Here is a 15,742-nt window from a genome sequence, read left to right as displayed (position 1 = left end):
AGTCCCCGACTCATTCTGCACTGGAACTGCGGTGACACTTGGCTGATTTCCCGTTTAAAGTCTAGTGACCGCTTAGATGGCAGGCAGGAGGGCACGCCACACCCATGTCAGCTCTGTAGGCTCTGCCAGCCAGAGTACTATATAGTTTTTTTAAAGATTTCTTTCTTTTCTTTTTTAAGATTTATTTATTTTTATTACAAAGTCAGATATACACAGAGGAGGAGAGTCAGAGAGGAAGATCTTCCGTCTGATGATTCACTCCCCAAGTGACTGCAACGGCCTGTGCTGCGACGATCTGAAGCCAGGAGCCAGGAACCTCCTCCAGGTCTCCCACACGGGTGCAGGGTCCCAAAGCATTTGGGCCATCCTCCACTGCTTTCCCAGGCCGCAAGCAGGGAGCTGGATGGGAAGTGGAGCTGCTGGGATTAGAACCGGCTCCCATATGTCCCATATGGGATCCCGGTGTGTTGAAGGCAAGGACTTTAGCTGCTAGGCCACGCTGCCGGGCCCTATTTTTCTTTTCTAAAAAAGTTTTTTTCTTAAAAAAAATTTTTGTATTTTAAAGATTATTTAATTTTCATTGGCAAGTCAGATATAGAGAGAGGAGGAGAGACAGAGAGGAAGATCTTCCATCTGTTGATTCACTTCCCAAGCGGCTGCAAAAGGCCATAGCTGTGCCGATCCGAGCCAGGAGCCCAGAGCCTCTTCCAGGTCTCCCACACGGGAGTGCAGGGTCCCAAGGCTTTGGGCCGTCCTGGACTGCCTTCCCAGGCCACAAGCAGGGAGCTGGATGGGAAGTGGAGCTGCCAGGATTAGAACCGGCGCCCATATGGGATCCCAGCATGCTGGAGGCGAGGACTTTAGCCCCTAGGCTACTGTGCCGGCCCAGTGATGCCATAGTTTAAAAAAAATAGTTAAAACCAGATGATTGCACATAGTTTTTTTTTTAAGCTTATTTTTATTAAAGTGGAAGAAATACAGAGAGGAGAGACAGGGAAAAAGACTTGCATCCGCTGGTTCACTCCCTGAGTGTGTGCAGCAGCAGAACCGAGCCAGTCTGAAGCCAAGAGCTCCCTGCAGGTCTCCCCCGTGGGTGCAGGGACCCAAGCTCTGGGCCATGCTCTGCTGCTTTTCCAGTCCACAGGCAGGGAGCTGTATGGGAAAGAGCAGCTGGGAATCCAACTGCCACCCATAGGAGATGTCGCTGACACAGGCTGCAGTCCCACCCACTGCGTCACGATGCCAGCCACAGACATACATGTTGCTGTCTCGACTGGCTTAGGGATGTAAGCAGCATGGGAATGAAGTCAAGTTCTGAGATGCTGAGTTTCACATTTGAGTCTTGGAAGTTTTTTTTTCTTTATTCTTGACAATCTTTACCTGGTTAATTATGGCAGAAAGTTTCAAGGGCTACAGGAAAGTGGGTAAGATTATTATTTCCACATTTTTTTTCTGTGTCTGGGGTAAATGGGGAGGTAAAGGGAGAAGCCCCACCCGGTGTCCCACCCATCCCAGGTCCCCGATGTGGGGCATGCTCTGAGTCTTGCTCAAGTGGTTTTGATAGTTCAGCAGTTATGAATTGCTGCCAGTCTCGCTGTTCCAAGCACGATGAAGTTGCTGCATAATCCACTGATTGACACAGTCCACCTTAGAGTCTCCGTTTGCCCAGTTTTACCCAGCCAACATATGGCTGGGGCAGTTGATTGATTACTTCTGTCCTCTGTTGTGCCAGGTGTCCTCTGCAGGTTCCAATGGACTGCCATATCCTCCATGCGCACCCAATTGTGCTGTCCACTGCTCTGTCTGAGCCTCTGAGGAGGCTCGGCTCTGGCACTTGCACTCCATGGCAGACCATGGAACTTGCACTTCTTTTCATGGTTGGGATTCTGAGGCTGGCAGTTCTGTTGGGGAGATTCCTAAAGAACCTTTGTCTGAGGTGATCCCAGACCAGATTCTTGTGTGTGCTTGCCAGTACAGGGCCTGGTACAGTCCATCGCCCCAATCAGCTGGTGGTTGCAATTGCTGGCTCGGTTCTGTTTCCAGCTCTGTTTTCCACTGGAACCAATGGGTGTTGCAGTCCAGTCTGATTCTGCCCGGCACACACTCGGCCCTCACACAAACCAGTGGGAGCTGCAGCCTAGTCGGAGTGACCCACAATAACCCCCACCAGGCCCACCCACTACCCTGGTTCCCGGGCTTGCCAATTACAGCAGACTAGTCCAATCTGTCCTATATCCCATTCAGCTCTCATATATGTCAGTGGACATTGAAGCCTAGTTCAACTGAACCATCTCCACTGTTCAGCCCACCCACATGCTGGTGCGTGCCATTCTGTCCAGCCACTCTTGACCCAGTCCTGGTTTTTATGCTCTCTGGTGGGAGTAGTAATCCAAGAGGGAGGAGCCCACTATTTCCCTCCTAGGCCACTTCCACTCCTGGATCATGCACTTTCCAGATGGTTCTGTAGTTTAACTTGACAGATTAGCCACTGGTGCCAGCATCTGCTATCTGATGCTGCGGCAAAGCCCAACCAACCCTCACCCATTCTGCTTTATGTTTGTATCAGTAGGGACAGTCAACAAACCTGGCTCTTCCCTGATCTGGCTCCCATGAGTCCCACAGGTGTTGTAGCCCTGCCCGGTGTGGTCTGCCCCCATCCCAACTCATACTGTACAGTGGGCGAGGTGTTCCAGCAGGGGGGCCCTCCACATTCCCCCTACCATCTTTTTTTTTTAAAATTTATTTATTTTATTATAAAATCAGATATACAAAGAGGAGGAGAGACAGAGAGGAAGATCTTCCGTCCGATGATTCACTCCCCAAGTGAGCCGCAACGGCCGGTTCTGTGCCGATCCAAAGCTGGGAACCAGGAACCTCTTCCGGGTCTCCCACACAGGTGCAGGGTACCAAAGCATTGGGCCATCCTCGACTGCTTTCCCAGGCCACAAGCAGAGAGCTGGATGGGAAGTGGAGCTTCTGGGATTAGAACCGGCTCCCATATGGGATCCCGGTGTGTTGAAGGTGAGGACTTTAGCTGCTAGGCCACAGCGCCGGGCCCGGAAGTATTTTTTAAAAACAGGAATCCTTTTGCTGAGGTGACGCACTTGGCTCCTGGGCTGGGTGTCAGTGATAGTGAAAGCCGGTGCCAAGCATGCCATGCCTCACCAAGAATTCACGTGTCGGGGGGCGGGGGGCCCACCGTTCTGAGCTTGTTGGGCCACGGGGCGCTTGCTTGTCATCTAAGGCGTATGACGGGCCAGCCTTGCTGACGTGTGGTGTCTGATTGCAGATCGACTACCACTACATCTCGTCCCAGGGCTTTCCTATCGAAGGCTGGGCCGTCGTGTACTACATCACTCACCTGTAAGTTCACGGGGATGTGCGGGAACCCGTGCTAATCATGACAGCCAAGAGAAGGGGGAGGGGCGTGGCTTGCACAGACCCGCCCCCGCTCCATGCGTCCCGCCCTCTCGTGGGACCTGCCTGTAAGGGTGTATGCCCTGTAGACAGTTGAGGGCCCTGGCCAGCTGGTGGGCTGCTACCTTTCTGAGGGTCTGGGCTGATCAGGCAGGGGCTGCAGAACAGGCTGTGCGCTGTCAGGGGACACACTTGGGGCATTTGGTCGTGGAAGCCAGTGGGCAGAAGGAATCAGAAACGGTGGTGTTTCCTCCTACAGGCTGAAGGGGGCGCTGCTGTTCATCACCATCGCACTCATTGGCACCGGCTGGGCGTTCATCAAGCACATCCTCTCGGATAAAGACAAGAAGATCTTCATGATCGTCATCCCGCTGCAGGTTTGTCCTGAGACCCAGGTGGGCTGTGCCTTCTGATGGGCCTCGGCTTGAGGCTGTGGCCCTGGAGGGAGTTTGCCATCAGCCAACTTGGACCTGGCCTGTGAGTGCCTGGAAATCCAGTGGAGTAACCGCTGGAGAGTCGGGGCCCCTGCCTTCTGCCTCAGCAGGGTACCCCGAGGGGCAGTGATGCTAGTAAGAGATTTGTCTAAGTGAGCATGACTCCTGGGGCAAGCCCTTCCTTGTTCAGCCCTGCTGTGTTGGGGCCGTGGACTGCGGCCCTTGTTGCAGACCCACGAGCCCCTCAGGTGAGGACCCCAGCCTCACACTGGCTGTCATTCTCGAGGTGGAGCTGCAGACGGGAAGGAGTGGCAGTAGCTCGAGCCCTCGTGGCTGGCACCTGCTTGGCCAGAGTTCACGGGCTCTTGAAGACACCTGTGAAAAACTGTTTCCAAGAGCACATTTATTTTAGTGCCCATGATGTTCCAGTCTGTGCGTAGTTTTCTCATAATACACATTTTCCATGAACTTTTGGAAGGCCTGACAAATGTGTAAGTTTTTTTTTTGTTTTTGTTTTTGCACCAAAATGAATGTTTTGTTTCCATGAACTTTTCAAAGTATTCTCACTTACGTTTGGTAGAAATGTTCTCGTTAGCTGGTGTCACCGTGTGAGGGGGGAGAGGGGCAGCTCCATGAGTGGGCACTGGGTCAGCCCGCTCATCCCATGATTGGCGGAAAGCACAGTTCACAATAGAGCCACCTCCTTCAGTTGAGGAAGCCTGTGTTAGCACCACGTGGACGGTGCAGCCAGCTCACCGGCCACTCAGATCTAGTGTGATATGAGAGGCTTTTCTGCTGAGGAGGGTGACGGCAAAGAGGTGCAGCAGGTGCGTGCTGTGGAGGAGCCTCCCGGCCCACCTCCCCAGCCCGCTGCGCTGCAGCCTGTCAGGGTCTCAGAGCCGATGAAGGGTGGGCCCAGCTCCTCTTCCTTCCTTGCTGTACCCCTGTCATGTGCCTCATCCCACAGGTTTGACCCTCTGCCTCCCAGCCAACCCCGTGGGGTCCCAGAGCACACGGTCTGCCTGCTCGTCCCCTGCATTCCTCTGGGGGATGAGCACACGTGATCGGGTGGGGCCTTGGTGGGAAGCTAAGGATGCTGAAGGAAGGGAACAGCGGGTTGTGCCTGGGAAGGCCCTGACCGTCTGGCTCTGGCCCTGAGCAGTGACTGCACGAGGGTGAGCGGGGCACAGGCAGAGTGGTGCAGGAGGTGTCTCAGCTGAGCACCTCTGCCTGGGTCTGTCTGGAAAGGGCAGGAGTCACAGGGGTGCCTGGGAGCCACAGGCTAGGCTTCAGGAAGAGGCAGGGTGGGGGCAGGAAGGAGCTCAGGGGCCACCCTCAATGAGTGTGACTCCCTGGCCATCGTCCGGTGGTGTCAAGTGGTGTTTGGCTTCTGCCCAATGCTGGTTTTCAGCAGTATGCATTCCTCCGCTGTGGGCTTGGTTCAGCCAGCTGCAGGTGCTCCCACCAGGCTGAGAGCCTAGCGCCCAGACAGAATCCCAGCTTTGGAAGTAGAGGTAGTGGCTGCAGCTGACTGCCCCCACCCCCAGGTCCCAGTGGGGAGGGGCCCGCCACTGAGTCCCACAGAGGGCGTGACCTTGTGGCTGAATGAAACGTGAATGCCTCGGGTGCCTCCACACAAAATGAGGTGTCTTGCTTGTCTCCTGCCGTATTAACACATTGCCCCAAAACTTAGTGACTTGGTGGCAGAAGCCAGTACTGCTTATTCTCAGGACTTTGGGTCAGGGTTTTAAGAATGGCTTGACTGGGTAGCTGGCCGGGTGTCCTATGTTGTCCTAGATGAGTCGTGCCTGGGGTCGCGGCCTCTTACACACTTGACTGGCCCCTGACCCCTGCCCTGGGCTGAGGGTGGCGCTCCTCGGGCATTTGGGGAACCAGCCGTCTCACAGGATCCATGGGACAGTAGGCTGAGCCAGGTGTCTGTCCACCTGGGAAACCCAGAGCTCCCCATGCTCCCTTCCCGTGCTGGTCCCAGCAGCTGCAGGCTACCCACGCGTGCCACCAAGGAGCAGCTGCTTAGTGGCAGAGTGGTAAAGCTCTGAACGAAACTGTGGGCCAGGGCTGGGTCCTGCTGGCCCAGAGGTGCCCACACCGCGACACTGCTTCTGTTTAACCATGACCCGTGTCTCCCATAGGTGCTGGCCAACGTGGCTTACATCATCATAGAGTCCACCGAGGCCGGCACTACCGAGTACGGCTTGTGGAAGGACTCGTTGTTCCTGGTTGACCTGCTGTGCTGTGGGGCCATCCTCTTTCCTGTGGTATGGTACGTGAGGTCGCCCCTGCCCCATCCTCACCCCCTTCCTGGCCCCGCCCCCCACCGCCAGGCCATGTGCACCGTGTTGCTTGGCTGCCAAATCAGTGGCCTAGTTGGCTCCTCCCTTCCGGGTCCAGATCACGTAGCGCAGCTCCAGATTCCCAGGCGACTCCAGCAGCTGTGCAGGGACAGGACCCTGTGTCGTTGTCTTTGCTGGGTAGGAGTCTGGCTCAATGGGCTGACATTACACAGCACTGAGAAGGAGCGCAAACCACACTGAGAACCTGGGACATGAGAACAACCTGACCCTCGGAGAAAGGGGGTTGAGAAATGCCCCCGCTGCCCTTATGTGCCAGGTCAGATGGGAGGTGATGTGGCGCCTTGGCCCGAACTGGCGGTAGCTGCCCGCCCACAGACGTCCCAGCCACCTGAGCGTGCTCTGCTCTGTTCCTGTTCGTGGCGGGCCTTGGGTCCAGGCCAGGCTCGTGTGATGTGTAGAGAAGGGTTAGCGGGAACAAACCTGTTCGTTGCACACGTGCCGAAGGCTGGCGGGTCTGGTTCAGCAGGAACCAGGCGGAGGAAGGAGGCTGCAGCCGCAAAGCCCTTACTTGTTGGAGTGAGCTGGTTCCACCGCTTTCTCAATGCTTTGAACTTCCGGCTGAAGCCGCAGGTGGAACTGCATTCCAGGGCACTGGGAAGTGAGGGCCTTCTTCCTGCAGGGCCCTGGGCAGGGAGGGAAGCTTTAGCACCCTGGGGCCCTGGGCCGGTCAGGCTCTTGGGTGACTCCAAGTGTTCAGAATGTGACGCCCACGGAGCGTAAGCCAGCTGCAGCCACACACCCACCTGTCGTGTGGGAGTGTCTCAGGGTGACGTAGTAGAGGGAGAGCGGAAAGGACCCTGCTGCCCACACAGCTGCCCAGCCACGAAGGGGCCAAGGGCCAGGCATCTCCTCCAGAGATGCAGGACAGCTAGCTCCAGCTTGGGACGGGGGTCAGCTGTTTGCACCCGGGGAGCCTGGGGCCCTGGCTCCAGCTTGGGACGGGGGTCAGCTGTGTGCACCTGCGGGCCTGGGGCCCTGGCTCCAGCTTGGGACGGGGGTCAGCTGTGTGCACCCGGGGGCCTGGGGCCCTGGCTCCAGCTTGGGACGGGGGTCAGCTGTGTGCACCTGGGGGCCTGGGGCCCTGGCTCCAGCTCGGGACGGGGGTCAGCTGTGTGCACCGGGGCGGGGGGTTTGGGGGGGACAGATCCTATGCCTGGTGCCTGCTTGTGGAAACACCATGAGCAGACGCTAGGTGGCAGCATCCTCCAAGGCAGATGTCTGAAGGTGATGAAAGAACAGTAAGAAGTCACTTCAGAAATTGCAGCCGTAGTCTGGAGGCTTGGTTCTGCCAGCAGGGTTGTGGTGCCAGTCCGGTGGGGCCAAGGGCAGAGCACCCCCTGCAGCAGAGCACCCCCATCTTGGGTGGCTGGTGAGAATGTGGGGCCAGGGGCCAGGGGCCAGGCCTGTTCAGGGAACAGATTGAGCTGTGCCTTGGGCTCTGATCGGGGCTGTCTAATCTTGTCCACATGTGCTGCCCTCGCCGGAGCAAGGTAATTTGTTACTGGCACATCACAGCCAAAAAGAGTCCCCGCAGGCCAGCGTTTTCACACCATTCTAAATCTGTACTCCGTGTGATGGATGTGTGACTGCCAGTCCTGCACTTCAGCCCATGGCCTGTGGGCTCCCGTCCTGCGGAGCTCCCTGAGGCTCTGCTCTTGCAGGGGTGGCTTTGGGACCAGAGATGGATGGGGAAAGGCAGGATGGTGTACTACCACAGAGCTGCCAGTAGAGGGCACCACCACCACACACCATGCTTGGGAGGCCGTGGTCACCCAAGGGCACTTTTGGAGGAGACAGTGAAGTCACTGTCACCCTCCCAGTCTGTGACTGGAGAAGGCCGCCCCTTCGCCAGCTGACTTCTGTTCTCCTGTTCGCAGGTCCATCCGACACTTGCAGGAAGCATCAGCCACAGATGGCAAAGGCAAGTGGCTCGAGTGCACTGGGGCTTTCCCTGCTGACGGCTGAGGGTGGCCCCGCAGGCTGGGAGCAGCGGGCTGGCTGGCTAGGGAGGAAGCTGGGCCCACAGCATGGCAGCAGTGGGAGGCCCACCGGGACAGCGACACACCGGGAGGAGCCTGACGGGCAGGGGGTGCACGCTGACAAGCCAGATGAGCCACTGCGTGTCTGCTTGTGATGGCGTTTGTCACCTTCATGAGACCAAGTCAGAAAAAGAATGGTCTGGCGGGGCCAGGTGACACTGGCCTGGGAGAGCAGGAGGTATGGCATAGAGCGCTGCTTCCTGCCGCTCCCGCGCTTGCCCAGTAGACACGTCGGCATCACCTGGAGAGAGACCCGGGGGCCGAAGGCGCCTTCCAAGCCACCCGAGGCGCCTAGGGTCATTGGGTTGTGTCGCCCGCCTCCCTCTCCCTCCTCATCCTGACCCTCTGCCTGCCCTGGCGCCTTCCCCGTTTCCCTCTGCAGGTCTTGGGTGCTTGACGACGAGCCGAGCTGAGCTGGAGGAACATAGTTTTGTGCTCAGCCCTGGGTGTGTGCACAGCAGATGGGGCTGGAGGTGGGGTCACTGTTCGCCAGCTTCTGCTCTGACAGGAGCTCGAGGAACAGGAGTGCTTTTGTCCTGGCCTGCTGCATCCAGGCAGTTTCTCAGCTTGTCCACCAGATGGCAGCATGGGCCCTGTTCAACAGAGGGCAGATGAGGATGCAGGAGCGCCCCTGAAGCCAGGGTGTCCCGGGCAGGACGTTAAGAAAGCCCCGGTTTCTCACCAGCAGGTGTCACAGGTGTCACAGTGGTGTCCTGCTCATGCATTCTTCCGTTGAGTTGATTCAAGCTGTGGGATGCTTGTGAGCTAACCTGCAAATACACGTTGGCACTCTTGGCTGTGAACAATACCTGTGACTGTCCCAGAGAGAGGCTGCTGTGTCCCACAGCCTGTGGCGTGCTCTTGGGGGTGACTGCCAGTGAAGTGGCATGGTGGGCACACCACCGGCCGGGGGTCCTGGGGTCCGTGTGCTGGGCCCTCCTGAGGCCCAGTCTGTTGTGGAGCAGCTGGGGACATGAAGGCCACAGGCAGTGGTGCTTCTGAAAGCATCCTGTGGACCAGAGACCGCATCCTGTGCCACTGACTGCTTGACCTTGACAGGGTCCCAAGGCTTTGGGCTGTCCTAGACTGCTTTCCCAGGCCACTAGTGGGGAGCTGAATGGGAAGTGGGGCTGCTGGGACATGAACTGATGTCCATATGAGATGCTGACACTGTAGCGTAAGCCTCACATCCTGACTGTGTCCTGTTCCATGAGACAGAATGAGCAGTATGCAGGCTGAAGTGCAGCAGCTTGGCTCTGAGCACAGGTACTTGTGTGGTTATATGGGTTGCAGAATGCACTGCTTTGTTTTTTTCACCAAACACCATTTTTGGTTTTGATTTATTTATTTAAAAGGCAGAAAGAGAGAGAGAGAGATCTTCTACCTACTAGCTCCCCCAGATAGCCACAGGGGCCAGGCCTGGGCCAGGCTGAAGCCAGGAGCCACAGCTCCATCCTGGTCTGCCATGTGAGTGGCAGGGGCCCAGGCGCTTGGGCCATCTTCCGTTGCCTTCCTCAGTGAAGCTGAATTGGGAGTGGGGAGGCCGGGACTGAGACCAGTGTGGCATGTGGCTGTCCTACACAGTGGCCTGACCCACCGCACCACAAGGCCTACGCTGTTGCCAGCTGACCAGTTCTTCCCCAAAGTGAGTCCAAGGCTGACTTGCCAGAGGACTGTCCCACACCACCACTCGTGGAAGAGGGGAGTGGCCCCGACAGGCCTCACTCAGGGGCTTTTCAGCTCCCACTGACCAGTCAACTAAGTCAGCATGGCTCAGTGTGACAAGGGGGAGCTGAGAGGAACTCTTTCTTGTCTTCTCAAGGTTGGGCGCTTTCCTCTCAGGGTTATAGAAGACCTGTGTGTTGGTCTGGTCTGTCGGGGGAAACTTTGTAGCTGAGTGCTAATCTGAGGATAAGGACAAGGGTGCACCTGCAGACCACCTGCTAGGAGCCCTAGGGGAACGGTAGCACTGTTCCTAATGTTACTGTGTCTCTGTAAATCTGAACATCTCTATGTCTGATGGGGCCTCTGACCGGCCTTGTAACATTTCTTGGAGGTCAGTTAGTCTGATATCCTGTCCTTAAAATGACGATGGGCAAGTGTTCAAACGGAGAGCTCCCTGCTGCCTGGGGCAAGGAGCTGGAGGAAGCAGGTGGAGTTTACTGAGCCTGTGCCGGTGGCCAAGTGTTTCAGGTCGGAGTAAATGCCCGATATTCCGGGCCGCACGCGTGTCTCTAATGGGACACTTGTTTTTGTGCTCGCCGTGAGACTCGCGTAGACAAGGATGGCCGGTCCTGACAGCTGACACCGTCATGGCTCTTCAGGCTGTCACAACACAGATGCCATTTTCCTTGATGAAGTGACCAGCGTGGTGACTCAGGCTTGGGATTTGCAGGAGCTTTCGGGGGAAATGAATGAAGTAAACGTGGAACAACCAAGAGAAAGACCCAGCAGTTGTTTTGCCAGTAGTGAAAGTTACGCTTTCAAGTGACAGTTAGAATTTAGGAAAGCCTAGAGCCACCAGTACAAGTGTTGACGCTTTCCATTCCAGATCTGGTTGTTTATTGGGAAGGCGGCCCCAGAGCGAAAGGGTCCAACCTTCCGTACACTGCAACCAGGGTGTTCCCCCAAAAGCGGCTGGACACAGAAGCAAATATGAAAATCCAGCTCTGTGTGTTTTTAATCCAGCTGTGTTTTATTAAAGGGATGCTTTTAAATATTTTATTTTTATTGGAAAGTCAGATTTACAGAGAGGAGAGACAGAAAGCTCTTCCGTTTGCTGGTTTACTCCCCAAGTGGTCACAATGGTTGGAGCTGCACTGATCTGAAGCCAGGAGCCAGTATCCTGTTCTGGGTCTCCTACACGGGTGCAGGGTCCCAAGACTTTGGGCCATCCTCGACTGATTTCCCAGGCCACTAGTGGGGAGCTGGACGGGAAGCAGGGCTGCCGGAATTAGAACTGGCACCCGTATGGGATCCTGGTGTGTGCAAGGCAAGAACTTTAGCTGCTAGGCTACTATGTTGGAACCTAGACTGTTTTTTAATACCTCTTTCTCTGTAGCTCTGTGTTTCAAATTAATAAAATAAATCTTTAAAAAAATAATAGAGGGTTTCGCTTGGAGCCCCTGTCTTGGAAGCATCAGTGAAGAAGGAGGCTAGAGAAGGTGGCCAGGAGCCTGCAGCTGCATGGGGTGCCACCTGCTGCCCTGGAGTGAGGACACAGCCTGCTCCCAGTGCCCGGCTGGTCTGCCCTGGCGTGGGAACACAGCTCGCTCCCAGTGCCCGGCTGGTCCGCCCTGGCGTGGGGACGCAGCCCGCTCCCAGTGCCCGGCCGGTCCGCCCTGGCGTGGGGACGCAGCCCGCTCCGAGTGCCCGGCCGGTCCGCCCTGGTGTGGGGACGCTCCCAGTGGTCTGCCTCAGTGCTGCAGGAAGCTGCCATCTACACTGCCTGTGGGAACACTGTTTCCTAAGCTAGTGTGGAGGGTGCCGGTCAACCCATGCCTGTGGAGGGGCCTGTCCTAGCTTTCCTGTGGGCAGTGCAGCGATGGGCAGGGCCTCCCTTGTTGGGCACTGTGTTGGAAGCCCCTCACACGCTCCTTGGACCTGTGGCATGAGCTGGTGGGACTTTAGTTAAGCCCTGGAAGGACCCAGGCTGAGCTCGGAGTGCTTCCTGTGAGCACAGCCAGCCCCGCAGCTGCCGCGTGTCCGTGAGGGACCGAGAGGCCGCGGTGCAAGGAGCCCAGCGGGTGCGGTTTTGTACACGTCTCCCTGTGGCTTTGGGCGCATTTTCAGTGAGTCTGTGGTTCTGGAACGCTTTCAGAGCGTGACCCAAAGCAACTGTAAAAAAAAAAAAAAAAAAAAAGAGGGAGCGTGCCTGCACACTCGGAGAAGTCCCTCGGAACGGCTTCCACTGTGCCCCAAGACTCACCCCTCCCTCTTATTTCCCACAGACTTTCTGAAGCCTGTTACTTTATTAGGCCTATTTAATACAGTGATTTTTAATTTTCCTTAATCACCTAGTATGTCTTTGTCACTCTCCCCCAGAAGATTACCCCAGATTGCTGTGACACTGCCTGCCCAGTCACAGCTTGGGCCGCACACAAGGCGGGCAGTTGGCTGTGGCTCCCTGAGTTACTGTCCGCCATGGCTGAAAGCAGAGAGGCCTCTTGTGTGCCTAGGCTGAGATTGCCTGTGCCTTCTTGGCCTTCAAAGTACCGGGACCACCGCCTCTTGGCAGGCGTGCCTCTCAGCCTGCCCGGCTCGGTCCTGCCCTTTGGGCTCCGCGCATGCACTTGCTGCCCTTGGAATGTGGGCTGTGGCGGAGAGCAGGGCCCCTCAGAGGGGAGACCCAGGCTTCCTTGCTGAGGACGGTCAGTCTGTTCACCAGCCCGTGTCACCAGCAGCGGGGCAGTCTGCCCTTTGTCCTCCCCTGGCTCAATGCCCAGTGTCACAGGGTGCCATGAACTGCTGGGGGTAAGAGACGGGAAGAAAGGTGCTGTGTGGCTTGACGCGCTTGGCTTTGCACCTGCGCACGGTGGCTGACAGGCAGGAGAGGCTGACGGCTGGCCCTCACCACCCTGAACTTGCAGCGTGGCTTCGGTGGGAAGGGAGAGTGGAAGCCGTGGACGCTGTGCCGTGGCTGCCTTGCAGAGCCAGGGTACTGGGCCAGCGTCTGCGGTCCATCCTGGCAGGCAATTAGCACTACTTGCTTTGAGGCTTGGCATCTGAGGTGTGACTGTTCGTTCAGTGCTGAGTGTGTATTGGGAGGAGGTCAGTGCGCAGGCTGTTCTAGCGCTCCCAGTGCTGCCCAGGTGTGCCGCGTGGGTGCCATGGACTGGGTGAGCCAGCGTCTGGGGCCTCAGTGGCTGCAAGCAGTGGGGTCAGAGTGTGTGGTGGTGGCTCTCACACCCTCCGAGCTCTGCCGTCCCCCTCACCCACTTGGTTTTCCGAGTGACTGAAGATTCCCTCTGTGGCACAGCCTGGGAGAAGGGTAGGTGGGTGCCGCCTTCCCAAGCTTGTCCCTGCTTGCAGGGCGGGATTGCTTGGGACAACTGTCAGCTACTTGGAGGCTGACATGTGCCTCGTAAGTCATGTGATGTTAACTCTTGCAGCTTTGGAGCGTGCCCTCAGTGCCAGGTGGTACAGCCACGAGCTGCCTTTCTCTGGTGCCCTCCATGTAGCATTACTGTGGTGCTTGGCTCCCCTTCGCTGAGCACCTGATCTGTGACGAGCCATCACATGGTAATATGGTAATATGAGCGAGGCCCACCCATGCTGGCCCAAGGCTGATGGCCGGCGCTGTTGTCTGTGTCCACGTTCCAAGACCGTGAGTGAGGGAAGGCAGTTGGTGAGGGCGGGATGGTGTGTCTTGGTCAGTCCGGCCTGCTTCCTTGCTCTGGGTCCTGGAGGGGCAGAGTGGTGTCTAGAAGGTGGCTGAGAGTCTGCAGCGGCCCTTCCCACCTGCCTGGCTACCTGTTGTGTCCTTTCTGGATGGACATCCTGTGTGCCATTGAGTCCCTGCTTCAGCCCTCTGCACCCTGTCTTGGCGAGCCTGGTTGGAGCTCCAGCTGTTGTCCTCATTCAGCTTCTTGCTAACAGGCACCCTGGGAAGCTGCGGTGCTGCGCAAGGGCTTGACCCCTGCCACCCACGTCACCTGGCTGCTGTTGCAGCCATCTGGGGATTGACCAGCAGGTGGAAGATCGCTCTGTACCTCTCTGTCTTTCAGATAAATCAAACGTGAAATTTTTTTTAAGATTTATTTATTTATTAAGAATTTTTTTGGTAAAGATTAATTTATTTTTATTGGAAAGTCAGATATACAGAGAGGAGGAGAGACAGAGAGGAAGATCTTCTGTCTGATGATTCACTCCTCAAGTGAGCACAACGGCCAGTGCTGAGCCGATCTGAAGCCAGGAGCCAGAAACTTCCTCCAGGTCTCCCACGCAGGTGCAGGGTCCCAAGGCTTTGGGCTGTCCTTGACTGCTTTCCCAGGCCACAAGCAGGGAGCTGGATGGGATGTGGAGCTGCTGGGACTAGAACCGGCACCCATATGGGATCATGGCACGATCAGGGTGAGGACTTCAGCCACTAGGCCACACTGCCGGGCCCAAAAATTTGTTTTTATTACAAAGTCAGATATACGGAGAGGAAGATCTTCTGTCCAATGATTCATTCCCCAAGTGACTGCAATGGCTGGAGCTGAGCCAATCCAAAGCCAGGAGTTTCTTCCAGGTCTCCCACGCGCGTGCAGGGTCCCAATGCTATGAGCTGTCCTCGACTGCTTTCCCAGGCAGGGAGCTGGATGGGAAGTGAGGCCACTGGGATTACAACCAGCGCCCATATGGGATCCTGACGTGTGCAAGGCAAGAACTTTAGCCGCTAGGCCACTGCGCCGGGCCCCAGATTTGTTTATTTGTATTGGGAGAGAAGATCAGATTTATGGAGAAAAGGAAAAACAGAGATCTTCCACTTCACTCCCCAAGTGGCTGCAACAGCCAAAGCTGATCTGATCTGAAGCCAGGAGCCAGGAGCTTCTTCCTGGTCTCCCATGTGGATGCAGGGTTCCAGGGCTTCGGGCCGTCTTCCACTGCATTCCCAGGCCACAAGCAGGGAGCAGGGAGCTGGATGGGCAGTGGAGCAACCACAGCTTGAAACTGTCCATGTGGGATTCTGGTACCAGGTCTGAAAATGAATTTTTTTTAAAGTGTTTTTTAAGAAATGGTTGTCCAGCGCTGGCGGAGGTTTCTGTTGCTGAGTGGGCAGGAGAACACAGAATGCATGCCAGGGCAGCCCGTGTCCCCTCCCCCTCCCTCAGTGCCTGCCTGCCCAGTGCACAGCCAGGCCTGACTGCAGGGGAGCAGGGGCGGCCTGGCGTCCGTCCGTACATGCAGTGCTCCAGGTAACCGTTGCTGGAAGGGACGTCTGGCCAAGGCGCCTGGGGCCTGCAGAGGGCAGCGAGGCCAGGGCAGGCACACTGAGTTACGATCGCACAGTGCCTGGCCTTCAGGGCTCCTGGCTACCATCCGGGGCCCTTTCCTCTCCCTGGGCTCATTCTTTGACCATATTTGCTGCTGCCCATGGTGGGGTCAGAAATAGCTGGCCTGGCCTTGGTGAGTTCTCCCTCTTGTGGGAGCCCTGCTCCCCCGGGGGCCGAGGAGCAGCAGCGGTCTGCCTCTCAACTGCAGGGAACTCTGGAAGAAAAGCAGAAGGGGGCGTGGGACCCCAGACTGCAGCCCCAGTGCTGCCGGATGCCCTTCTCCCAACGGCCACGGGGTGGCGCCCGCCCTCCCATCTCTCTCCAGGATGGCTTGCTCTCGGAGTCGGGTGTCTCAGGTGTGACCCTCCACTTACTGCGACTGCCTTTTTTAGAAACCACGACACCTGTCCCCAGCCCCGTCTGCTGCCCTGGGACATGTCCTGGGAGGATTGGGCTGTGCCTGGGTGTGGGATGCGCAGGCTCATGGAGGGGCACCATCA

The 15,742-nt window shown here is 56.9% G+C and overlaps 1 protein-coding gene across 1 annotated transcript in view; it reads left to right on the top strand.

The window, feature by feature from the left end:
* Positions 1-15,742, top strand: part of GPR107 (G protein-coupled receptor 107) — a 54,520-nt gene that overhangs the window by 30,152 nt on the left and 8,626 nt on the right. Inside the window, exons 11-16 of the mRNA XM_058672141.1 lie at positions 3,290-3,363; positions 3,677-3,794; positions 6,005-6,135; positions 8,104-8,154; positions 8,851-8,892; positions 13,252-13,259. Coding sequence (XP_058528124.1) covers positions 3,290-3,363; positions 3,677-3,794; positions 6,005-6,135; positions 8,104-8,154; positions 8,851-8,892; positions 13,252-13,259 — 424 coding nt within the window. The remainder of the gene's footprint in view (positions 1-3,289; positions 3,364-3,676; positions 3,795-6,004; positions 6,136-8,103; positions 8,155-8,850; positions 8,893-13,251; positions 13,260-15,742) is intronic.

Source organism: Ochotona princeps, chromosome 14 (assembly GCF_030435755.1).
Source record: "Ochotona princeps isolate mOchPri1 chromosome 14, mOchPri1.hap1, whole genome shotgun sequence".
Taxonomy (NCBI): Eukaryota; Metazoa; Chordata; class Mammalia; order Lagomorpha; family Ochotonidae; genus Ochotona; species Ochotona princeps.
Note: the sequence above shows the minus strand (reverse complement) of the source record. Positions and strands in the feature narration are given on the sequence as shown.